Source organism: Pleurodeles waltl, chromosome 1_2 (genome assembly GCF_031143425.1).
Source record: "Pleurodeles waltl isolate 20211129_DDA chromosome 1_2, aPleWal1.hap1.20221129, whole genome shotgun sequence".
Lineage (NCBI taxonomy): Eukaryota > Metazoa > Chordata > Amphibia > Caudata > Salamandridae > Pleurodeles > Pleurodeles waltl.
The window spans coordinates 653127755-653155139 of NC_090437.1; the positions used below are offsets into that span (position 1 = coordinate 653127755).

Here is a 27385-nt window from a genome sequence, read left to right on the forward strand (position 1 = left end):
AGGACTGGTGAAACAAGGCACCGTGTTTTCTAAAAGAAAGAGAACTATATACATTAGTACTTCATGTCTGTACATTAGGTCTTCATGTATATTCATAGGACATCATAAAATTGAGAGCACTCTCTGTGAATTGCTATAAACAATGGATCTACATTGTTTACTCTATAGCCAATTCAGAAAAATCAAGTGGCAAAGAGTTTATGTTATGTTAATTTTCTTCTATTTGGTGGTCTTTCCTATGTACATTCATGGCTAGTTTGAGTCTAGACACATTGACCCTCATTACGAGTGTTGCGGTCATACGACTGCCACACTTGCGGTGTCGGTCCAACTGTCACATAACAACCCTGGCGGTCTGACTACCAGGGAACCGCCAGCATCACCAGGGTCTTGGATCCCGGCAGTGTGGCAGGGGCAGAAATCCTAATATGCCAGGGCAGTGCAAGCAGCACTGCCCTGTGAATTATGACCTCATTCTCCGCCAGCCTTTTTATGGCGGTAAAACTGCCATGAAATGCTGTCAGAGAACATGTGCAGAGGGCCACAGGGGAGCCCCTGCACTGCCCATGCAGTTAGCATGGGCAGTGCAGGGGCCCCCCTGCCCAGCACCATCGCCACGTTCACTGTCTGCCTTGCGAGCGGTGAACATTGCAAGAGTGCTGATGCACCCTGCTGGCTAGAGCATTGCCGCTGGCTCGATTACGAGCCGGAGACAATGCTGTAGCCTTTTACACATTAGGCCAGCGGGTGGAAACTTAGGTCCGATATACAACAGTGAAGGGAAGAGATGTTATGTGGCCACGTGCGCAACTCAGTGATGACGTGTACAGGTCTTGGGTCGAAAGTGTGGGGGTAAAGCCAGGCAGGGGGATCTGGAATGTAGTGGAGCCAGGGCACTGCTGGAAGAGGAATATTAACAACATCTGGGTATTGATTCCGACAAGGCTGAATTACAGTGACAGTGACAGTGGCAGTATTAGGGTAAGAGAGAGGGCCTATAGACGGAGGTTGTGCCGCATGGGGCCAGTCCTAGATGAGGGGTTAGAGTCTCGTAAGGTTGTGGCACAGGTTTCAGAGAGAGAGAGAGTGTTGTTGCAGGTAAGGCACAGGCCTCCCAGGTGGCTATATCTGGGAGCTCTGTCACCTCGTGAGTGCCCCATGGATTGCCTGCCAGTAAGTTGAGAGGGTGGGACAGGAACAAAGCATGTGCCGGAGGTCTGCCAAGAACTCCTCGCAGTGTGAGCAGCCTAAACGGGCCATAGGGAAAAAGTGGTTACGCTGATGTGGGGTAAGACATGCTCTATGGAGTATGGTGAATTGTATACTCCAAAATCAGGCATTGCAGGAGATTTTATGTGGGTATTCAAGAGTTCTGTCCCATTAAGAGTCCTGGAGCACCTGACTGATATCTGTGTCCCATTTATCTCTGAGGGACAGAAGTGGAGCTCCTGTGGGTTCCCTCACAGCCCTGTAAAGCCACGTGATAAGAAGACGACCCGTTCCCATAGTGAACTGTGATTGAATAAAGAAGTTAGTGGGAGGTTAAATGTTAAGTAGCTGACTATGAACCATTCAGCGTGAAGGGTGTACCACATCTGGTAAAATTGCAGGATTGACACCTGAGGCGGGAAAAGTCCTCGATCAGATATTCAGTGGTAAGAAGTTGGCTATATAGAAATAGTCCAACCACAGTACTGAGAGAGCTGTCATACCAGGGTGCTAGGTCTTTGGATGAAGAAAATTGGAGAGAATGAGGTAGACTCTGTAGGGGTAAGGCAGTGGCGTACAGGACCACCTGATGGGTGAGGGCCAACATCTGTCGGATTCGCTTGTGTGCTGTGTCCACCAGTTGTGGCAGATGCCAGCGATGGGGGCGGTCTCTCTAGACAGCAGGAAGCTCTAGAGATCTGAGAGGTTGATGGAGCTCATGCCCACAAGTACTTTAGTCAGGTTGCACTGTGCTAGCCATCATGAGGCCAATTGAAGTTGGGTAGCCAGATAGTAAGCCTTGAAAGAGGGTGCGCCCAGACTGCCCCTCTCCATGGGGAGTTGAAGTTTCTCTACAGCTATATAATGGTGTTCATTGCTCCAGATAATCTCGAAGTAGAGCATTTAGATCATTAAAAAGCTGCGGGAGGAACAATAGCCAGGTTAGCGAAGTGATAAAGAAGACGAGGGAGCATAATCATTTTGGATATGGCCATTTTAGCCATTGGGCTAACGGGTACATTTCAAAAATGGACCTGGGATTTCAGGGCTGTGAGGGTTCGCCGGAGGTTGCCTTCAAAGAGATCTGCAGGGGAATGCTATAAATGCACCCCCAGGTTCTGAACTGCATTACTCCTCCATACCAACCATCGCCTGCCCAGCCAAACCTCGATAAGGAGCAAAGAGCCCCCTAGGAGAAGCGCATCATCTGCAACCAGTTGACCTGAAATCTGGTTATGCATGTGAAGGAACAGATCGTGGTATAAGTGAGGAAGAGGTCTGCCCAGACATCTCGTATATAGAGAAAGAGGTCCTCTGTGTAAAGGGAAACCGCATGGATCGTGCCACTGAGAGGGATTCCTCAGGTCTTTCCCTCCAATCACAGCCGAATGGTTAGTGAAAGCAACAAGGGGGAGAGGTCTGGTGCCCCTCTCCACAGGGAATGCCGGAAGACCAATCTGCCCAGTCGAACTCTAGATTTGGGAGCGGTGTACAATGAGCATGCATATGCCCAGAGCTGTTCGGCCACACCCAGAGTGGCTAGCACCTGAAAGAGGTAATCCCATTCCAAGGTGTCAAAAACCTTTTCTAGATCAAGAATAAGGCATGCAGCATAGGGGAAATGGCGAAGAGCCTTGTGCCATCAAGTGAATGGTGCGGCGTATGTTTTGGGAGGTGCTCTCCCCAGGGATGAAGCCATTTTGATCAGGGTGGAGTAAGTCCAGCAGTATTTGGGCATATTGTTTAGCAATTATTTTTCCCAGGATTTTGTAGTTCATACCCAGTACAGCAACGATGCGAGGAGGGTCGGATATCGGTCAAGCTTCAGGAGTGACATCAGAATGGATTTGCAGGGGTGGTAGTTTCATGGTGCGCAGGACTTCCTTGTAGACCTCAGCTAAGTGTGGGGCAAGGAGGGAACTGAAAGTACTGTAATACTCGATTGGGAAACCATCCAGGCCAGGTGTTTTGTTTCTGACCAAAGTAAGGATGGCTTGTTTGATCTCTTGGGCAGTTAAGAGCACTCCCAGTTCCTCCCGACAGACACTGTCAAGAATGAGCTGATCTCCATCGATGGAGGGCACTGTGTTGCTGCATAAACAGAGGCATAATATATAAAGACGGCTTCCCAGATAGGATGACATGGTGTGGAGGGAGATCTCAATTACAGTACATGAGATAATTCTTCTCATGTATGAGAAATTTGTCAGAGATAATCAGCACCAAGCGCCTCATTTGTAAAACGCAGCAACTTCCTCCTCACCTCTGTTGGATATTATGGAATTAATACAGAAAACCTTACTAGGGATATTCAAGGCAATAGTATTAGACCATGCAGTAGCATAGCAAGAAAGCCCTGGGCCCAGGACAGGGAAGAAAAATGGCCCCTTTGATTGCTCTTGGAGTAGGAAATAGATATATTATAAGAGTGCAATGGACATCTAAAGGCTCTGGGCCCCTGTGCCACTGCACCTGCTGGAACAATGGCAGCTACCTCCCTGAATCAATGATGCATTAAAATTCCAATCTTGCCGTCTAATTACAATAGTCACTGAGCTAAAACAGATTAATCTTTGTATGCCCCATGCTAGTAAAAAGTGGGAGGTCCATACCTTTTACAAAGGTTATCTTCCATTAAGAATGAGACTTTATAAGCATCAAGGCACGGGTAATATCAAAGACCATTCCAATGCACAGATAGCACAAATGGCTCCTGGTAGGTTTTTCGCTTCAGAGAATGAAAAGTTTGGGGTGAGAGGTCACAAATATCCTGCTCTTCTCCCAGCTAAGTAAGCAATCCCTTTACAAGAGGGAGGATGAGCTTTGGCACTAGGTATTAAACTTATATCAGAGGATGAAAATACACCATCAGCATTTGAAACCATTGCCTTTCTACATAATCATGCTGGTTTAGGAGCACGCCAAGTCTCCCTTTTCCTGCAAGCAAACAATCTGTCACTTGACACTGAGAAAGTTAACAATGTAAGCCCGGGTATACTAAGGGTACCAATTCTAAAGGCTGACAGGGTGCAGTGGAAACCTTTTCTTTTTGACGGGAATCACTTGCCTGATATAGTGAACCCAAAGGTGAACACAGCATACTGAGTGGGATGGACTGGGATCCAAGACTTTAGTCTCTACCAAGGTGGCCTATCATGCATTATTGGTAAATTCCAGCTGTAAATGGATTTTGGTTACTCTTGATACCTAGGTTGTGATAAATGTGTACATATAATCTCTTCTAATTCACATTTGCACAATGTTCAACAGGATCTCTTCTTCAATGATTTAAGCAGGATTTTCTTCACCTATCAGCTGTTATAACCATTGACAGGAGTTTGTGGCCTTCATTTAGATCCCTTAAAACAAACTTGTATCAAAATGATTTACTTTCAGTTTATAACATCAAGATAGCAGTATTTCTTGATTATACTTCTACAATTCATGACTGCAATATGTTAAAATGTTTATCTTCTTCAGAAGTATGTGTTGTTTAGATGGACAGTTTCCTTCTGATTCTTTTGCTGAACAAACCTTTATTAACAGTATGAGAAAAGTGGTTTATTATATGGTGTGGTTGTGTGACCCTACCTTTTAATGAAGCTACAGTTCCATGTCAGGTCAGTCAGATTCGTCTGTAAAACCTTATCTTAGTCCTGGGTAGCTGTGGCTGAAAGCAGCCTGGCTTTATTGAAGGAACACATGTAATGCTTTAAGAAGTACAAAAACAGTTAAATAGAAAGACAACACAATAAAAATTAGACACTAGTTTATGAACATAGATATACTTTTATCTTTAACTAGACCACTTAATGACAAAAATCCACCTGAGGTATTAGTTTTTAAAGAAACAATAAATCACAGATTTTCACTTGGAGTAGTAAATTATTGTAACCTTCTGCGACTAGCAATTTAGGGTTAGCCACAACATACAGGCCCTCATTACGAGTCTGGCGGTCTCATGACCGCCAGTCTCGAGGTGGCAGTCCCACCGCCAACATGATGGCGGTGGGTCCACCATATTATGACCGTGGCGCAGCCGCCAACGTCGGACCAGTGACACCGCAAGGCTGCCGCCAGCCGTTAGCCTGGCGGTCCCGGAGGTTGTAATCCACAAGGGCAGTGCTGCACGCAGCGCTGCCCTGGTGATTACGAGTCACCATCCGCCTGCCTGTCTATGGCGATTTGGATGGTGTCAATGTTAAGGCCCTATTCACCACAGAGCTGGCGGGTGGAAACGCTGTTTGGGGTGAGAGGTCACAAATATCCTGCTCTTCTCCCAGCTGTTTCCGCCCACCAGCCCTGCTGTGAACCCTTAATAGGGCTGGCTGGGTTCAGGCTGCAGAGATGGTCTGAAGGTGGAGCAAGTTTGGTGGGCAGCCACTGCTGCCCACCAAACTTGTAATGAGGGCCATTCCCACTCCCAACATGGCAAATTCTTGGTTTATGGAGCACTCTAGCCCATCCTGGAGGCGTGGCTACCTGGGGGTACACGCCAATGGAAACAGCAGTTTGGCAACAGCTTCTCCTTTTCTGCCCGAGATGCCAGCCTGTCTGCTACACCAAAAGAGCAGCCTCTTTTACTCTTTAAAGATAGCTTCCCCTTTGAAGGTCGCCTTTTGGGGTCACACCCTGCTTGGCTATTCTACCCAGAGAACATCACACCTCCTCCAATGCCAGGCATTTCGTATTTCTTCCTGAGAGTCATTCACACCTCTGCCCAGGAGGGCAGAAGTCTGTCTCACGGGCAGCAACTTGTGCGCAAACATAAACGGTCACTGGAAATTTTGGGCAACAAAGTGACAACTTTCTAAGTTTCAAAGTTACCATTTGTGCAAAAGTTACATTGAATTTGACTAGAGCATCAAATCTGATTTAATGCAACAATTCACTGAATACCTTGAAGTATACTTTTTGGTAGTCCCTTTCAGAAGTTATCACAGCGCAGTTGCCCACGTATAACTCTGTTTTAGCCAGGCGGGCTACTAGCTTTTGCACAGTAAAAATGACAATGTGGAGTTTTTACTGTCAGGACATGTCAAACAATGCACCCTGCCTTCAGGGCTCAGTTGGCCTACTTTAGGGGTGACTTACAAACATTAAAAATAAACTTTGGGGTATTTGCCATTGTTTTAAACAAAAAAGTCGAGTTGACATTGTAAAACTGCTCTGTCAGCCAGCAGTGGTCCGCTGGGAGTCACACTTTGCTTTGTCACTCATGGTGACACAATAAGTGCTGCAGTCTATGAAGGACATTTTAACTTACAGGCCCTGGGTACCCCAGTTACCATGTACTATTGACTAATAAGTAAGTTAGACTGTACCAATTGTGAGTGCGCCATTTAGGCATATATCTTTTTAACGGCGGAGCACTGGTACAGAGGCCCTTTTGGCAGGACTTGGTAAACTGTCAAAGTTGAATAACCAGCAGCATCAGTCTAAAAGCTTCGGAGTGATCATGCAAAACGGGCCATTTCCTTACAAACAGCTACCATTGTTGTCTGATAGCTTACATGTTTTTCCATGCTTGCTTTTTATTTGATCCTAAATTTCAAACTATTACAAATTAAGGAAAGTGAACATGTAGATAGATTTCCTTCGAAAACCACCCAACTGGATTAATGAAAAACATCTATTGCTGTCTACTTTTCAACAACATAAGGAAACCATCTTTGAGGAGGAAATACTTAAAAACATCTAAACTTGCTTTCCAAGTAAAATAAAATAGGTGGTTGATTGTTTAAATGTGAAATTAAAGGTTGGTAATCAGAATGGGGCTGTCTTTATGCGACAGCTTGGTGCCGATTTCATTGCCAAAGTTCATTGGCTTTAAGAAAGATTCCCCCTTGGCACAAGTTAATTGCAGCAGTTTCCTGTCAGAACCCTTCCCAATCAATAGGGCAATGCAACATGGATATCCGCTGTCTTCTCATCCTTCTGGCCCTAGAAACTGTGGCAGCAGCAGAGCGCCACTCAGAAGAGATCCACCCCAGGAGATTCCTCAACCTACCTATATGCAGACAATATTCTCCTCACTTCACTGCTCCTCCTACATATCTACTGGAATTGCTGGGTCTCATATCTGCCTTTGCTGAAATAGATGGCTACAAGGTCATCTGAAGAAAGTGCCAAGCCTGCCAGTATCCCATATAACAACTAGAGCTGTCATTGAAGTCTATCAATTCCAGTGGATGCCGTCATACCTCAGATACCCCAGATGCTTGCATTCTGGGACACACTTTAAGCAGTGCAGTAGCAGTCCCCATCCCTTTGCCTTGCCATTTGATAATGCTTTATGACACAATGGACTGACCCTTAGTGACAAAACGTGAATATCAAAAACAGCATACGTCCCTCACAGCAACCCAGCTTTGCATCTTTTATAACTGGTGATCCCTGCACCCACTCTGGCTCATAGAAATGCACAAGATGGCCACCTATGAGAAACTCTTCTATAGTTTAAAGGACAATGCAGAAGCCTTTCTTCAGGTGTGGTCGCCCTTCCTGCATGTCAATCCATGATAAAGATATCCAACTGCTTCTCTTGATCCTGATTTCCTCGAACCTGTTTCCTCCAGCCCCTCCACATCTCCACAACCTTCCTGCATCCACTTGTTTTCTTTCTTTTGTTCTTAGGCTCCTCACATTATGTTTCACTAACTAGTAATGTAAACCTGCCCAGTGTAACAAGTGTACGGCCACTAACCATTCTGAGTATTTTGTTGTATTTTTGTACTTATGGATTGGTTTGTATTATTGCACTAATTCATAATTATAAATCTCAATAAATAATTACGACAAAAAACGTTTGATAACCACCAGAGAAGACCGTTACCTTGAAGTAAGACTATAAAATGTTATTAAAAATGAAAAATGTATTATATTGGAATTACTATGGGAATAGATGATATCTTGTAAAGATTCCATTCAATTTTGGCACCTAGTACAGCAAAACATGGGTAGAAATTCTACTGAGGTCCTCTTTGTGGTGCCTGAGGAAGCCCGGGTAAGCTATCCGAAGGAGTTGTGTTTTCAAGGTTATTTAGAAGCTTCCCAGTGAGGCTTTAAAAGTGATGGGAAGATCTTGTCCCATTTTTCAGTTCTCACTATTAAAAGCAGATTCTCAGTGTCATGACAACCTTCCCCTCATTGTTTTAAACTCAAATATGGATTGCTGGGCAAGGTTTTCTATAGTTTATCAATTGGTATTGACAGCAGGAAAGGAGCACTAATTAAACTAATTCTTTAAAAAGACAATCTCTCTGTTCCAAAAAACTATAGATCTTTCGAGTGTGTGGACAAAATTGTTTGCCAAAATAATTATTGAAACCCTGAAGTAATTGACTGAGGTCCACAATTTAATTTCCCTGGAACAAAGTGGATGCAAAGAAGGCCATTCTTCTGTAGATCAGTGATAAAGCTTATGGTCCCTGATACAGAAGCTATAGAGCTAAGGGGTAACCTTTTTTATTGCTTTGTTGTCTTCCGTGCTGCATTTGATTTGGTTAAACTGGATTTATTATGGAAAATTTTAATTAAATTGTAGGTTCTAAGGCGTCTACTTGCAATCTTTAGGGAGCCCCATAGAGTACAGATTGACACAGAAGGCTCTCTTTCAGAGAAAGTCTCAATCAAAAATAGCTTGCAGAAGGGTCTTCAGTCAGTGTTATCAAAAACAAACTCTGTCAGAAGATGGGCAGTTCACGTGGTCCATGTCGTCTTCACATGGACAATCTCATAAATACGGATAGGACACAAATAGGCTTACAATGAAAACTAGCTGAATTCCACAGATACTGTAACCCAACAAAAATGATAATGTTTATGGATAAAACCAAATTCTTGCTGTTTGGTGCAGCGCAAAATTGGAAGAAGTGTCTTTTTACAAACATCTAAGTGTGCTTTTCTGTAAGAATCTACATAGGGATGATCATATTGACAACATTAAAGCCACAGCATTGTGTTCTGTGGCAGGGCTGAAAAATGAGTAGGAACTCCGTTTGTTCCTCCCTAAGGTTTGTTATAGCCACCTACACTGCATTGATTCAACAACAGTTTCTATTTGGAGCAGATAACCTTAGTTTGGATGGTATATATCAGTGGGATTATCTAAAAGGGAAATGACTGAAACATTTGTTAAGCCTTCTGAATGCTTCAGTTCTCCAGGCTATAAGATGTGGAACAGATTTAACAGTCTTCTCTCTATTTACTTAGTGTTATACCCTGCATTTTTGGGTCAGGGTGGGACATGTTCTTAAGTGATAAATTGCTTCCCCTTGTAGGAAACGGATTGTAAGAAGTAACCTAAGATATACTCTGGGTATTCAAAGTCTTACATGTTTTGCAATAAATTCTAGAAAAGGAGATCTTATCTATTTGGGTACTAAAACTTAAACTTTTCTTGTAAGGGAATATTTGGAAAGACAACTGTATTTACCTCTTTGCCATTTACCTATCAAATTCAGAAACTTGCCTTTTTTTAAATTCAGAATAAATCTGAATCCCTTTTATACCTGCTCTGTGGTGAGGAAAACAATCCATACAAGAAAAGGGAAGTGCACTTGTGGTTTGAGTACAAAATGTAACATTGCCCATGTTTTGTTAGAATGTTTTAAAGCAGCTAATAACCAGTATTTCAAAGCCCTATCTTATCTTAATTAGATATAGAATAAGGTGGTGATCGAAAGTTGGGAAATTCTTAATCCAAGTCTAAGTTTGTTCCATTTTTTAATGTCCAGGTCCATTTGGTCTTTTATTCCTTTCACGTCCAACGCAATTTCCATTACTACTGACGCTCCGAAACCGTACCAAGCCTTTGTCCAAATGATCCTGAAAGAAGGCAGGCCAGATATTTTCAACCAACAAATGTACCCAACCCTGATGAGGTTTGGGATCCACAATTAACAAATATATAGTACATTCCAAGTTTGTGATTAGTGGTGCTTTCTGCCCCTAAAGTATTGCTCGGAAACTTATTTAAATGTATCAGATCATTGTAATAAATTGGGTAATTGATTGAGGGGGTGGAAACCTTCTAAAACAACAACCACAATCTTTGCCAGGGTGAAACACAAAAGTCACTAAATTATCTTGTGCTTAACCCTCTTGTAGTTTGGCCCAAAAACAGTCAGGCTTAACTTAGAGGTAATGTTTAACGTAGGAGCACACACACAGTAATAAAGTGAAAACACAAAACAAGAAAAACCCCAAACCAATTTAGAAAAATAGAACAACTTGAAACCATTGTGACAAAATTGTAATCAGTTGAACCGGAGATATGTAATTTTAAAACGTACCCTAAGTATAAAGTCTAAAAGCACAAAGCAGACCACAACAGAAAGCAGGCAGGATACAGGCACAAGTTAGTCCATCTGAAAATGTTACCTTTTCAAAGTCTGCTGTGAAGAATCAACTTCACCGGTAGGAACAGGGAGAGCATTGTGGATGGTCATCACTGTAGGGCCAGGAGCAGGCCTGGCATCACGGATAGTTGTACGTGTAGAGCAAAAATCCAGTTAAGCTTTGCAGACAGTCATTGCTGGAGTTTTGAACTGGCAATCACCTACTGCTATGATCACTACTACAAACACCAGACTACCACTATGACTGATACTAAACTGCACTTGTATAGGGGAATACCAGCATATTATCACCAAGACATCTTAGTGTCCAGAATCGTGAAATTAGTACTGGGACCTCATAATATTATCAATATCAATTCAAATTTTCTAACAGGAGCAGTTTTCAGTTATCTTTTTTCCAATTTACTTTTTAAAAAAATGCAAAAATAATATGTGGATACATTTATTATAGTTATGATTTCATTCTAAATTGGGAATGTACATACACATATATTTACATGCAAATATTAAATATATTGTCCTTGTATTAAACAAAAGCCTGCCCTCCACCCACAGGCTGCCACTTGGCATAAAAGTAGACCCCATAGACCTCTCCTAAGAACTCCACTGGCCCTGTGAATATCAGAAGAAGTATCGCCTGTTGTTTTAAATCTTAAGGAAGACTGAACCTGTTGCCTTGAACCCAGAAATGAACCCTACGGTCAGTTTGCTGAATCCTATGTGAGCTACAGGAACACACGCTTCCAGAGGCCTCTCTCCCTTCAACTGCCCAGCTGACCATTTTCAACTGGACCTGCCCAGGACCCTGTGTTGTTCTCTGTTGAACTGAGTCTTCACCCCCAGGTGCAGCCACCCACATCCTAAACCTTTGGCTGGAGTTTGAGTATACATCCCCTGTCCCCAAACTGCAAAAATTGGGACTTAGAAACTTTTTGACAACTTTCTGCCTGGAGAACCAATGGAGGGTAGGATTGCCATCAAAGTTGTAGCCTTTGAATTGCTGGTTGGCCTTATCTTGCTAAATTGCCCCACTAAAAGAAAATTGACTTCCAGAACAACTTCCTAGTCTGAACCTAGGTGATTTCATTGGGATTGACGCAAGCACCATCGATGAACATTAAAACCTTCCTGGGCATGGACTTCACCTGTTCTGAACTTTTCTGCATTTGTCAACAATAATACCAGAAACCTGCTCTTCAGCAACCTGTTGTCATTGAGCCTCCTTGGCATTTAGCTTGCAGCTGGTCCTGCTAATGACTCATTCATGGCCTCTTTTTATCCACAAAGGTGAATCCTGCTTGAGCTATAGGAAGACAGGCGTCCAGAGGCTTCTATCTGTGCAACTGCCCAGTTTCAAATGGACCTGCCCAGGACCCTGTTGCTGCTTTCTTTTTGAGTGAGTCCTAACCCACAAGTGCTACCCCCCACACCCTAGACCTTTGGCTGGTGTTTGAGTTTACTCCTCCTGTTCCCAAACCTCAAAAATTGGGACTTTCTGACAACTTTCTGCCTGGAGAACCGATAGAGACTAGAATTGCCATCAAAGTAGTAGCCACTGATATCTTGCTAGATTGCCCCACTAAAGGAGAAGTGACTTCCAGAAAACTTTCCTAGTCTGAACCTAGAGGATGTCATTGGGATTGACGCTGAGCACCATCCGATGAACATTAAAACCTTCTTGGGTATGGAATTCACCTGTTCCGAACGTTTCTGCCATTGTCAACAATCATACCAGAAACCTGCCCTTCTGCAACCTGATGTCATTTAGTCCTCTTGGCATCCAGCTTGCAGCTTATCCTGCTATTGACTTGTTGATGGCCTCTTTTTTGTATCCACAAATGTTTCTAAGTGAGAAACTAAACTTTTCAACAGGATAAGCCTGTTCTTAACCACAGCTGGCACTTTGAGCTTTGTGGTTTTATTTTGTATTCAACATTTTAAAATCCTTTGCTCTGGAACTACATATTGGATTTGTGTCATTCCGGTGTTGTATTATTTATTACATTTTACTCCATTTTCATAAATTGGTTGGGATTTTTTCTTCTGTTATGTTTTCACTTTATTACTGTTTGAGTAAAGCATAAATACTTTACAGATTGCCTCTAAGTTTAAGAAGACTTCTTTGTGCCAAGCTACCAGAGGGATAAGCAAAGTTTTACTTAGTGACTTTAGTGGTTCACCCTGCCATAGATTCTGAATATTATTTGAGGTGAACACTCCAGTTTCATACAGGAGATCATTAAAAATTGGTCAGTAGAAGAATGGAATTAATATTGACATATGATAATATCTTAGCAATGATTGAAAGATTGTTGGCTTAATAGATAAGATGTGTGTGATTTATCCTTGATGCCACCCAATATTGTTGATTATGTAATCAACACCAGTTCTCAGATGGATTAGTAAGAATATCCCCTTTTAAGTGCACAAGAAATATACTCTTGGCAAGTCATGTAAAAAGAAAGGTTTGGGCAGAGGGGCTATTACTTCTTAAGAAGGAAAAGCACATGTAGAATAAGATGAATTATTTGAAGATAATCGTAATGGATTGTCTCTCTTTTTACAGTAAATGACCTTACAAGTTCAGACAGTCAAATTATTTTTGTGCATCCTTGTGGCATGCACAGATATGTTCAATTTATTTTAGATTACCTTTGAACTATGATTGGAAGGCACAGAAAGCATACTACTCTCATCACCCTTCATTTGTGACATCAAAGCACTCATACAATCAAAACTTGAAGGGTCGCTGCAGGCAGGAAACAAAGATTCCGGGTACTGATTGTTGTTTTACTGTTGCTAAAGGCCATGCAAACCAGAATGGTGTGCCCAGAATGATTTGTGTGGTGATGGGGTGCACTTGTATTTATCCTGTACCTAATTTTGAGCATAAAATATGTTGCTGGTTCCTGATTGGTTTTGTCATTGCTAGAGAGCGAATTGGTCCAGAATGGCTGTGTTCTATTGCAGGAATAATATGTTCCTGGTAAGCCACAGAACTGCTAGAACACACTAATATTTATCTTGATCTCAAGGGCAGGAAAATAGAATTCAGGAATTCTGATTTGCCGTGGGGGTACTAGAGAACAGAAAAAAGCAAATTGCTGGCAAGTGGACGGATAAGGTTTGCTTGACTTAATTGGACAGGGCTCCTTGAGCTTGGGTGTTGATGCAGCTGTTTTCTATAAAAAGGTGAGGCCCATACTAATTTCAGTACTACATTTTGAAAAATCAAAGCAAATATGTTCTTAGCTAATATTCTTTCTATCACATATGCATATGTCATATGGAATCTTTAAGCAAAAGTTGCCAAAATATACTCATATCTACAACGCTTATGTATTGTTTTCCACACTGTTTGCACACACCTCCTCATTATTATTAGGCGCTGCTGATTCCTATGTCTGCTTCCTGAGTCATGTTTTACCCATTTTGTTATCTACTCACATGTCCTGCAAACAAAAACATTCTATTGTTCAGATTTTGCATTCATATGAATCCACAAAATGTATTTTCTGCTGTAAGCTAAGTATTGTGCAAAATAACTTGCCTTGGATGGCACAATGAAATGTGAGAATACAAGAGTAGCTCTCATATACTGGTAAACATAAAAGACTTGGGCCCTCATTATGACCTCGGCGGCCTTCTCTGAAGACCGCCGAGGTCCCGCCAGACCGAAGACCGCCAGTGTAGGCGGTCTTCCGCCAACCATATATGACTGCTGGTGACCCTCTGCCATATATTGGGCGGAGAGCCGCCAGAAGCCATACTGGCGGTCGGCGGTGCAGTGGAGGTTGCTCCTCCATTACTGCTACGTCATCAGAACACCGCCCACCAAATTACGTTTCAGTATTCGGCATGGCGGTGTTCAGATGACAGGGTGCTGGCAGCAGAGCAGGACCCATGGAACCCGTTCCCACCCGGACGACCACCGAGACAGGTAAGATGATCGTCCGACAGGGGAGGGGGGGGTGTTGTATAGTATGTGCGTGAATGGGGTTGTGACTATGAGTGTTTAGAGGGGGTGTGTGAGTGCGTGTATGTATGCGGGGGTGTGATGTGTGTCGGGGTATGTACTGTGTATGCGTGTATGGTGCGTGTATGAGTGTGAGTGGTGTGTGCATGCAGGAGTGGGGGGGTGGAGGGTATGTCTGGGGGGACCCATGGAGTTCAGGGGGGAGGGGAGGTGGCCTATCACCTGTGAGGGGTGGTAGGGGGGTTGTGGCTGTTGGGGGAGGACTCTGGGGATGGGGGAGGGGGCGGAGGAGACCCCTATCAGTGCCAGGGAAGGAATTCCCTGGCACTGATAGTGCCTACTGCTATGGTTTTCGTGGCGGTACAAAAACCACAAAAACCATGGCGGTATGCGGGGTCATTATCCCGCAGGCGGACTAGTGATGGCCACTGGGCTGGAGACCGTTGTCTCCAGCCTGGTGGTCGTTACCACCGTGGTAGACGGTGTGGTGCATTGGCGGTCTGGCATGTGCCAAGCCGCCAATGTCATAATTTGGCAGTATTTACCGCCAGACTGTTGGCGGTGCTACCGCCAAATTAACACCATCCGGCAGGGTTGAAATGAGGGCCTTGATTCAGAATACTTACACATTATGAGTCATCTAGACATTATTTACTTAGCCTGAAAAAGGTGCAAATGCATGAGATCTACAACTGAGTAATCTAATCACTCATGATTCGATTAAACAGTCTTCATTTTTAAGTTTGTTGCACCAAAGATCCTTCCCCACAAGAGTGTGTCATGGAGGTGGCCAGGCAAGTTTTGTGCACATGTGATGGAACCCCACTTGGTTCCTTTATTAATTCATTTTTATTATGTCTGCCATTAGATAAGGCCTTTTGGTTTTACTGAGATTAAATATATAAAATCATATCTATATCTCTCTCTCTCTCTCTCTCTCTATATATATATATATATATATATATATATACATACATACATACATACATATGTGTATATATATATATATATATATAGGAAAGGCATTTTTGTTTTGCTAATACGTTTGGCGCTGTTTGACAAATATTCACAAACTTGTCAAAACTAATGTGCAAGTCAGTTCAGCTGCTATCGGGTGTATTTTGGTATGCTTTGTCAAGTGGGGGCCAAGTAAAAAGTGGGGGTGAAATGCGTTCTCTTCATGCAATTCCCCACAGAGATTTTGTACATGACTACACCTGAATGGAATTACACCAAAGGCTGTGTGCAGTGTGGGGTCGGTTGCATGGGGGGGTTAGCCACAGGGCTTGGTTGAAGTCCAGGCCTCGTAGCCAAGTCCCCACTGCGCACAAAGACCTTATGCAGCATGGGGTTGGCTGTGTGTGGTGGTGGTTGAAATAATGTATGGTAATTACATATTACATTACATTACAAAAAAAAACTACAAATTCACTGAAAAACCCAAAGGTTACAGTGAAGTTATAGTCAGGAAATAGCAGTAAAAAACTGTAGAAATGTATTGAAAAAAACAAAGGTTACAGTGATGTTATAGTTATGATAGTTATGTTCAAATCTTACGCACAAAAAAACATATAAATTCAGTAGTTATAGTTATCTCAAGTAACTATAACTTGTGCCCTAAGGTAACTACAACTCGCGCCCTTGCCATACACTGCTAATTACCCGAAATATTACATCAGCCATGACATCTTCTATGACATCATTGGTAATATCACTGCAACATTTGCAGTGAAATTATTAACGAGAAAACTGTGCATAGTGGGAGGCACGAGTTATAGTTATGTGAGGGTGCGAGTTACAGTTATTTGAGATAACTATAACTGGTGAATTTCTATGGTTTTGTGTGTGTAAAATCTGAACCTAACTATAGGATGCCTATAACCTTTGGGTTTTTTTCAGTGAGAGAAAATATATATAAATTTAAATGTATATGCATATTTACAAAATGCTACTCCTGCTCAGAGTTCCTTCTTCAAGGTCCCCTCACAAGGAACACACGTGGCCACAATATCTTTGCTCATGTGAAGCATTTATTTATCAACTGCATGAAGAACTTCCAATGCATTTTGGAGGCAGTGTCTCCTTGATCGCAGGTATACAAACTATTGTGCAATGTGTATTTTTAAATACCCCATAACGCTCACACTGTTCAACATAAAAAACTGACTTTGGACTCTTAAGACTATATACCGTGGCTTAATCATGTCGGACATTTATGAACTGTTATTAATACAAGATTAGTACTGCTATTCGCCAATTATTCATTAACATACCTTGTATGAAATCAGTCAACATTGGGTTTTAAGCACCATTTTCCTACCATTACAAATATACATGATTTTAAAGTCTCTCCTTTGTGAATATCCCCTTGCTAATCTTTGATATAAACATAGATAGCGGACTTCCGATAATCTCTGACTCTCGTTGCCATTATTCATTGATATCATCCGCATTTCAATATAGTCCTGTCTAACAATAAAAGCATGAGCAGAGATACCGTTCAGCCACTCTTTAAGCACAACACACACAAATTCAAAACTTTTTCTGAGTTTGCCTATAATAACCAATCGTATATATGGTTGTATCATATCCATCGTGTGTTACAAATGTCAAAATAATAATCAAGGGAATATATTTTGCTCAGCTGTAGTTCAAAGTATGTACCATCTTCTGCTCAGCTGAGATCAAACTATGTACCACTGCAGTGCTTACAAGGATATTTAACACACAGTCAATCTCAAGTGGGCAATGTATATACTATCACAATGTTTCCAATGATACTAAACACACATCTAGAAAAAAATATATAGAAAAATAAATAGGAAAAATTTACCCCAGGAAGGTGGCCTGCTGTTCTTATTCATGAAAAGGATACAATAGCTCTTTAGCTCGACTGTCAGCCTTCTATCGGGGTTTGACACAAAACCATGCTTGCTGATATCAGAAAGTGTATGTCCATCCGTTGAGTTCTAAAAAGGAGTGAAGCCAATTCCAAAGTTAAAACTACTACAACAAACTTAGTTCTTGTTACTCAAGATTGAAAACAAGTGAAAAAGGCACATTAATAATTCGCAGTCATTGAATTACAGAAATTGGAGTCTAAAATAATGATTGGCTTTAATACACTGCACCTGACAGGATTAAATTTGGATGATGAGTTAGCAGTACATTTGGGATATCTAGTACCCCTGGGAATAGGATTTTTGGGGGGTTTACATGACTGTGAATTTTTAATGTGCCTTTTTCGCCTATTTTCAGTCCTGAGTAACGTGTATTCAGTTGGTTGTAGTAGTTTTAACTTTGAAATTGGTTGCACAATTTTTTAGAACTCAACTGAAAGACAGACAGACGCTTTCTGATACCAGTAAATATGGTTATGTGTCAAACCCTGATAGAAGGCTGCCATTCAAGCAAAAGAGCAATTGTATCCTTTTTATAAATATCAATAGCAGGCCACCTCACTGGAATCAAATGTTTTCCTGTTTTTCTATATTTTTTACGTGTTAGGCAGCAGAGGAATATTCAGCACGGAATTACTGTGTTTGACCATTTACCCCTTAGGGCTTGATTGTATGTTTAGTATTATTGGAAACATTGCGATTGTATATACTTTGCCCACTTGGGTTTGATTGTGTGTTAAATATCATTGTAAACATTGCAATGGTACATACTTTGAACTACAACTGAGCAAAAGATGGTACATACTTTGAACTACAACCAAGCAAAATATATTCCTTTGATGATTATTTTGAAATTTATAGCGCAAGCTGGATATGATACAACCGAAAATATGATTAGTTATTGTAGGCAAAATCAGAAAATGTTTTGAAACTATGTATAATGTGCTTAAAGGATGGCTGAAGGGTGTCTCTGCTCATGTTTATATTGCTAGACAGGAATACATTGAAATGCGAGTGATATCAATGAATGATGGCAACGAAAGAGTCAGAGATCATTGAAAAGCAAAGGGATATTCACAAAGGAGAGACTTTAAATTCATATACATTTGTACTGGTATGGAAAATGGTGCTTACAACGCAATGTTCATTGATTGCATAAAAGGTTTGTTGATGAATATATGATGAATAGCAGTATTAATCTTATATGAATTACGGTTTATAAATGGCCGACACGTTTAAGCCAGGGTATGTAGTCTTAAGAGTCCAATGTCTCAGTTTTTTTTTGTATGTTGAACACTGTGAGCATTATGGAGGATTTAAAAACACATGTTGCAGGATAGATTGTAGACCTATGGTCAAGGAGACTCTGTCTCCGAAATGCATTGGGATTTCTTCTTGCCGTTGATCAATAAAAGCTTCACCTGAGCAAAGACGCTGTGGCCACGACTGTTCCTTGTGATGGAACCTTGGAGAAGGAACTCTGAGAAGAAGTAACATTTTGGAAATAGAGGGGGAGTCATACCTCGCGTGGCCTGCCACATTGTTGGCTAAAATAATTAGCAAAGTTGCAGTTTTTTGTGTGTGTGTGCGCTTGTATATGTATATGTATATATATATATATATATATGCATATATATATATATATATATATGCATATATATATATATATATATGTTTAGATATATATATATACATAAGGCTTATTTAAAGGGGTTTTCTAGTTTGGCCAATTCATTTATTAGTTTGTTCTGTCATTTACTTTTTCTTTGCCCCACTACAGCAAAGGGCAATTGATCAGCTCACTTCCCCCTTTGGCTACCCCTGTGAGTGAGGTCACTCCACCTATTCACAAGGAGTATATCCACACAAAGTAGTCCTGTTCAGTTCAAGGGACTACTATGGCACTGGGTCATTTTTGTCACTGAAATAAAGAGTTTTGCTTTTAGTCAAATATTTAGTTTTTTTGTGTTTTTTTTTTTTTACACTGGTGAGGGCCCTGCAGCTCCCTCAACAACGTTTTACAAAAAGCCATGATGAAGTAAAACAAGCATTGATAAAGTCAAAACGCCTGCATCTAGTAACAGGACAACTGCCTTTGCAAATGCTTTCTTGACCTTAAAGAATTCCATTCCAGTTGAGCGGGAATGCACAAAAACGTGTAAACACCGTCTGAGCAAACCTAAGTTACCCTGAAAATGCAGGTGTGGGTGATGCAGAAAACGTAATGTGGGTGGCCAGTTGCTACAGTTCTCAAGAGGAAAGTGAGGGAAAGAATTAAGAAGTTAATATTACAACGTCTTCTCTCTTCAAGCGTCAAACACACACAGGGCCAAGAAAAACGGTGCAAGTGAGCTTTTTCGCGATTACCATTCATTTACATCGTTTTTTTTTGTAAGGGTTATGTTGCTCCAGCGTGTGTATGCGTTTTGTTAATAAGCATATAACCCACTCCCATTAGAAGGTCGTAAGTTACACCTCTGTTGGTGACAGAAATATAGGTTACACTATCCACCTTTACTAGACTCGCTGTTCCAGTTGTTCATATGGTATTGCAATGTAAACGAAAGATAATTTACAGCTTTTCCTTAGCAGCTCACCTGCTCAGTATATTGGCGCCGCCTTCTACGCCGCAAGGGAGTGCCTTTCTGGTCGGAAATTTGCCACACCAGTTCGGAGCTTCGGGAAGGCGAGGTCCAGGAAATAGGGAGTTTGAATTTCTTTTCGCCGGAACTGCATTTTCATTCCAAGCCCTCTGTATGGCCAACCTCAAAATGCATGCTAAGCGTGCCAGTGTGAGATCGAAGGGTAGCCAACTGTGAATTTGAAGTAAGTTTTCAGGTTATGAAACTTGTTCATTGCTGCCGGGTGTAAAGGTCGTGCATTAGTAGAAGCAGCTGCCTAGTGCAAACATTTTGAGAAAGAAGGCTGGCGCTATTTATGGAACAGCATTTTTTTTTTACCTGGGGCAGTGCTCATCCATTTTCAGACTATCTGCAGGGTTTCAGACATTAGTTCGGTTGACTTCAGGCTACATTAGCACGATGCCTTTTATGTCTGATAGTCAGCAGTAGCTGCAAGGTTTTGCAGAACTGGGTTTGTTTTCTTGTTTAGCAATGACTAATGGGACTGTAAAATAAATAGGGCATTGACTGCGCTCCGAGAGGAGTGTTTTACAAACCTGGGCACATAAAAACGATCTCACAAGATCCTTTGATTCTTCCTCTAAAAGGTATGTACTTTGGGCTGCATCTTTTAAAATACATATTTGTTTACCATGCCACACGTGTTCACGTATTTGCATATGCTGTCTTTGCAGTTCCTGCAGTAAATACGATTTATGACGCTTGGGTGAGGACTTGGCTTTGTGAGTGTTTGCGCATGTTGGTATCGAGTTTTTCTCTGCTTAGATGCACCGCTCTAGAAGAATCCTCGACAGCACTGAATGGAGAATTGATACGGTCCAAACGACCATTACAGTTCACATACGTCTCTTGAGATGAGCAAGTGTCTCGCTCGTGCATCTCGCTGCTACCGTATTCCCTACAGGAGTTCACTCCATCCTTACGACGGACGTTGGTAGAGAGGGCTTCCGTCATCAGGATATGCACACACGCCTAGCTCCACATGGTATTTTTGCGATTGATAAAAGTCTTAAGGTGCTCCGGATATTTACCTCATTTATTGAGTGTTAATTTTTAGGACTGATCAAATGTGGCTGCGTGGATTGTAACTACATTCATAATTACTCATAACAGATATGTTTGTTCCTATAGTGAGGGTGTTGCATTTACCCCACTGCTTACTGAAGTCTAAAGTGTACTATAAATTATAAAGCAGACATCTTGATTTGAATATTTTATTTTGTAGATAGGTGGCAAAAAAATAAATCTTCCTTTTTTCTTTTGTGAATGCAGAACTCTAAATGGTGGAAAGACAGTTGGCGCTATCGAGGTCAGCCTTGTGAAGATGGGCGAGGCGGAAGATGGAGATACCTGCCACATAACAGCAGACGTGGAAGGGCAGAAGGTGGGAACCCCTAGCACAAATTACGTTAGAAATGTTCTGTGTTGCCATGTGTCATTTCTGTTATCACCACGGCGACGTTTACAGTCTCGTTATTTAGAAAGCGATTTGGGAAATCATCTTTGCATTGTAGTATGTGTCGTCGTGCTTTTGCAGGGTGCCTGCGTGTATTTGTTGGTATGCTTGTGCATACATTCAATTCTTGACTGTGTGAGTCCATCCCCATAAGTGTCATTGGTATGTGTATATGAGTTGACATTTCAGTGAAGCAAATATAAGTATTGGCGTGAGCGTTTGAACGGTTTGTGTAGAGTGTGTTTGATATTGCTATGTGTCAAGGGGAACTAAGTCCTTTTGAGAATAAGGGGTAATGGATATGTGGGATGCTTATGTGTGAGAGAATTTAGTCCTCAAGGCGTACGAGTATGTGTGGTGGTGTTAGAAGGGGATAGTGTTTGTACGTGTTTGTTTATGTAAGTGCTGAAAAAGGAAAGGAGTGTGTGTGTATGTGCATGCTGTTTTTAAAGTAACAATCCTCACGGAACAAATGAAGGGGCATCCTTTATGAATCACCTTGAAAAAAGAATTTTTTATTATTCTTGTAACCTGTAGCAAACAGGCGGCCATTGGTGATGTGTTTCTTCTCACTGCCTTGTTGACAATTAGAAAGCCTGTGTCGGGGCGAAACATGTCAACAATGGCCACTATGATGGGATACTTAAACTGCACTCAACTTCTATCTGAACACCTGCTGCCCTCATTGACAACAGTTTTGGTGACCTATTCGTTTGATGTATTCATGCAAGTTATATCCACGAGTGCCTTTGAAGGCTGTTTGGAGTTTGTTACGCAACAATTAGTTAACTGGCGTAGACTAAAACGAAAACTGGATTATTACTTTAATGAGGCAGATAACACTTAACTTTAGAAAAATTGGTGACTATATGAGCAGTATATAAATTGAAAAGAATGCGTGGCCAAGGTAACCCTTGTTTGAAGCCATTAAAGGTATCCAGTTTGGGTGTAATGATACTGCTTTGTTAGCTTGAGCCGTGGTATATTGGTGAAGCCTTTTAATTAAAACAATTAGGAGATTCTCAATCCCCAGCTTGTGAGTCTTCTGCCATAGTATCTCCCTGGCCGCTCTGTCAAAGGCATCAATATAATCTACAGATCAACTTTGTATCTAATTGTTTTCCTTTAATGCAACTGACTTGGCCATGATTTAAACATGCATGACATTGTCCTGGGTTCATGCGCCTTTTCTGAATCCAGTTTGATTAAAGGGAATCAACCTACACTCGCGGATATGATGTTCCAGTTCATTCAGGATCACTTATGCAAAACCTTGCTGTATGCTTCTAGTAGTGATGTGAGCCTGTACTTACCCCTTAGGGTTCCATCTAGTCTTTTCGTGTATTTAAAATTAGTATACTTCCCATCCAGGATGTAGGTAGCATCATTTTAGAGGACGTGGTGCGAGTCATGCTGGCTCTTCCGCCCTCAGCATTGGTGGTAAATAAAGTATTGCACTATACTCATCTGCAAATGTGGTTAATGTCATGCTGTACTTTTGCATGCTCAATATATTAAAATATGTAATTCAGCAAACCTAGGGCAGAGTCTCATTGCATGGGCTCACAGTGTAATCAGCCCTCGTACAGGAGCATGAGGATCCAAAAGGTCCAGAATATGGTGCTCTCCTATGGTCAGAAAATGGGATTTGACCTTTGCACTGTAATCCTTAAAGTCCGAATCTATGTTAATTTTACAATTTTTATTACAATGAGTAACTGTGCAGTATGGTCCAGTGTTGTGTTTAGGGGGTTGCAGAAAGCCAAGTGGTTTGTAAATGTCACCAGAACCTTCAGATGGCAATATCAAACCACACTGCATGTTATGTGGCAGCACTCGAGGATTGCAATCCAAAAAAAAGCTTTTAAGCCTTAATTTTGTGCTGCAACATTTCCCTGTTGCACCATTGTACAAAGTATTTTTTCAGATTAAAATTAAAACACGTGCTGACACCCACCTAGCACAGGTTATGGAATGGTTGTGAAAAGTTTTTTATATTTATATACATTTTTTTCTCAACAATTGACAAACAAGTCAAACGCGTCACTCCCAGGATATCATTAATCTTCTTCTTTAATGATGTATGAACCACACACCCGACACCCGATGCGTTTCGACCAACAAGAACCGTGATCTAGACCTTGTTGGTCGAAACTCGTCGGGTGTTTGGTTCATACATCATTAGAGAAGAAGATTCATGATATCCTGGGAGTGCCGCATTTGACTTGTTTGTCAGTTGTTGAAAAGTAGTTGTAGGGAATTGGTCCATCCCTGAGCCAGGTACCAGCTGGTGAGCACGCTGTGACGGGACCAGTTTGTGTGTGTATATATATTTATATATATCAAACCAAGGCCCTTTCAGGGTTAGAGTGACGCATAAATTATGCAAAAAACAAAGGAGAACTCTGGGAAGTTCCCAATTTTTGGTGGAGAGCTGCTCTAGTAAGGAGCACCCTGCAATACCAGCGACACTCTAGATTTGCTCACGTCAAATGTCTGCTTATCTAGCAAAGTTTTTAAGCATAGGATCAGCACAGTGATATCCTCGCCGAGCTAGATAGTGACAAAGTCTTTTGCCATTTGTACAGCAAAATCTTTAAGCATAGGATTGACACAGTGTCATCCTCGCTGAGCTGTAAAATTACAAAAGCCATTTACCACTCCAGGCACAGTATTACAGCTTTGGACTGGTCAAATACCATCCAAGCCAACCTGGAATGAGTAAAGCAACCCCTGACACATGTTTCGCTCTCATTAGAGCTCTTCAGAGAGGTATAGCTTTGTCCAGACACAAGCTCCCTATACCTCTCTGAAGAGCTCTAATGAGAGCAAAACATGTGTCAGGGGTTGCTTTACTCATTCCAGGTTGGCTTGGATGGTATTTGACCAGTCCAAAGCTGTAATTCCGTGCCTGGAGTGGTAAATGGCTTTTGTCATTTTACAGCTCGGCGAGGATGACACTGTGTCAATCCTATGCTTAAAGATTTTGCTGTACAAATGGCAAAAGACTTTGTCACTATCTAGTTCGGCGAGGATAGCACTGTGCTGATCCTATGCTTAAAAACTTTGCTAGTTAAGCAGACATTTGAGGTGAGCAAATCTAGAGTGTCGCTGGTGTTGCAGGGTGCTCCTTACTAGAACAGCTCTCCACCTAAAATTGGGAACTTCCCAGAGTTCTCCTTTGTTTTTTTGCATAATTTATGCGTCACTCTAACCCTGAAAGGGCCTTGGTTTGACCTATACTGTTGCTCCCTTGTGCCTGGACAAAGCTATACCTCTCTGAAGAGCTCTAATGAGAGCGAAACACATGTCAGGGGTTGCTTTACTCATTCCAGGTTGGCTTGGATGGTATTTGACCAGTCCAAAGCTGTAATACTGTGCCTGGAGTGGTAAATGGCTTTTGTCATTTTACAGCTCGGCGAGGATGACACTGTGTCAATCCTGTGCTTAAAGATTTTGCTGTACAAATGGCAAAAGACTTTGTCACTATCTAGCTCGGCGAGGATAGCACTGTGCTGATCCTATGCTTAAAAACTTTTCTAGATAAGCAGACATTTGAGGTGAGCAAATCTAGAGTGTTGCTGGTGTTGCAGGGTGCTCCTTACTAGAGCAGCTCTCCACCTAAAATTGGGAACTTTCCAGAGTTCTCCTTTGTTTTTTGCATATATATATATATATATATATATATATATATAAAGCTGTGTGTGTTGTGTATGTATAGCTTATGTTTCTGTGTTGCATGAGTAGATGTAAAGTAGTGTAAATATATGATGTACTGTATGTGTACTTGTTAATGTGCCTGGTAGTGTATGAGATTTTCAATGTTTGTGTGTTAATGTATGAATGTATGTAAATGTCAGGATATCTCTTTAGTTTATTTCGGTCTTGTTTGGTGTGGGGTGGTTGGCTTTCTAGGATTCCATGTTTTCATTGTTTGGTGTGGGTAAGGCATATCACTGTTACTGAGCCCTTCTGTTACAGTACTATAAGTGTGATAAATGTTCACATAAAATTACAGGTATGGACGATGTAAAAAGCTTAAGCACCCTGTAAAGTAAAGCTGTAGCCTTCGTCACAAATCAAAACTTAAAACATCTGCTTCTCTTCTGAGATGATGCACAATTTACTGTTCTTCACACATTGTGTCTGACCCATTTATGGCAGCAGGGAGTTGTCAAGCTCAGAAGAGACATTGATTATCCAATAAATTTCCCTCTCAGGCAGACATTGCCCTTGAGATCAAAGCTCCTTGTAACATCTTCAAAAGAATAACATAAACACAAGGGAACAAGCCTTGCAAAATCCAATAGTGTCTCTCTAGTATAGTAAGTACTGTCTCAAGCAAAACTAACACGGAGAGTAGGCATGGCAAGGAAACATTTGCAACCTTCCCTCAAACACAAATCAAGCACGATTGGGAAGCAGCAACTCAAGATTTCTTCGCGTAAAGAACTGATACGACATGGGCAGAGGTACTGGTCCTCTCGCACACAGAACGGATACAGCGTTGAAAACAGCAGTACCCACTTTTTGTTTTACTGTCAACACACCTACACGCCATGAAGTTGAGGCAGCTGCGCACCCTTAAATCAAACCCAGACGGTAGTGACAGCGTGAGCAAAAGTACTGCCAGTGCAGGCCAAACAGCCGTAGCCCACGCCTCTAAGACGTCCAACACCCACAGCACAGGCAGTAACATTTCAGACGTCCCTTATATGGATAGATGGGTATTGTAAGGCACAAGGGGTGGCATTGGCACCTCCTCTTGTTAAAAAAACCCGTATACAGCATTGTCCGCTATAGTCCGAGCATCCTTTACGAATGGAGAGCCCCAACCGCAGCGCAGGCGTCACTCGGTCACAGCATCGCCACCCTATACACAGAACAGGAGCAGCGTGCGCATCCGTAGTACACACCTGAGTCACCGATAGAGCAGGCACAGTGCTGAAGCAGGAATACAAGACAGTTCACAGGTAGAACGCACAAGGCAGGTACAGGACAACTGGCAGGAGTAGTGCAAAAACCCTCACACACGGAGGGAGAGATATTCTACATCATGGACGCTCATTCACACGCAACTGATCTATAACATGCGCAACTTTCGCACCACACAACACTCCAGGCAAAGTTTAAACAGCAGCAGAGAACACTTCCCTTACACACGGATCACGAACAGCAGCAGCTTTTCTCTCACACACATTAATACAGCTGCAAGGATATTAACACGGCAAAGCAATGTGTGGCAATCCGGGCAGCATTGCCTTGTCAGCATTTTGCAGCAATTTCTAACCGTTTGCTTCTGTCACTAGTGTAGTGTAGGGGGCCCTAGGCCCCCATGCTACTAAATGAAGGTGACACAAGAACGTGCTCAGCAGGGCACAATTAGTACAGAGGTACTGTGTGATCTGAAGCACCGACATTTCTCTGTACAATATTTACTTTGGGACAGCCCCGGCAGTGCATTGACGTGTAGATATGAATCTTGTTCACATGATTTTGCTTGTCAGATAATCTAAGTGATGTATCCCTGAGAAAGCGCACGTGGCCTCCACGTGGTATCAGATCTTGAACCATCTGAGCACTGCCGAGGAGCACTTATGGCCTGTGGCAAATTCTCTCCACAATCCTTTATTTGTTCATTCACGCACTGATGATGGAGCGATGTGGAGGTGCTTGCGATTTCAGATTAAACTCCGGATTAGAGTCTTGGGCCGAGGCTGTGCGCAGTAGTAAGAGAAAGGGACAGGGGAGTGAATTGATGATTTAAATTACTATTGCGTTTTATGGGACCTAATGCTAGTTTACGCTGAATGGACTATTTGTGCAAACATGCATTTACA

The 27385-nt window shown here is 41.9% G+C and overlaps 1 protein-coding gene across 3 annotated transcripts in view; it reads left to right on the forward strand.

The window, feature by feature from the left end:
* The window catches only part of INPP4B (inositol polyphosphate-4-phosphatase type II B), a 2522842-nt gene that overhangs the window by 1468709 nt on the left and 1026748 nt on the right, over nt 1-27385 (forward strand). For all 3 annotated transcript variants that reach the window (XM_069242568.1, XM_069242569.1, XM_069242570.1), the window contains one exon: nt 21362-21473. In XM_069242568.1, coding sequence (XP_069098669.1) covers nt 21362-21473 — 112 coding nt within the window. The remainder of the gene's footprint in view (nt 1-21361; nt 21474-27385) is intronic.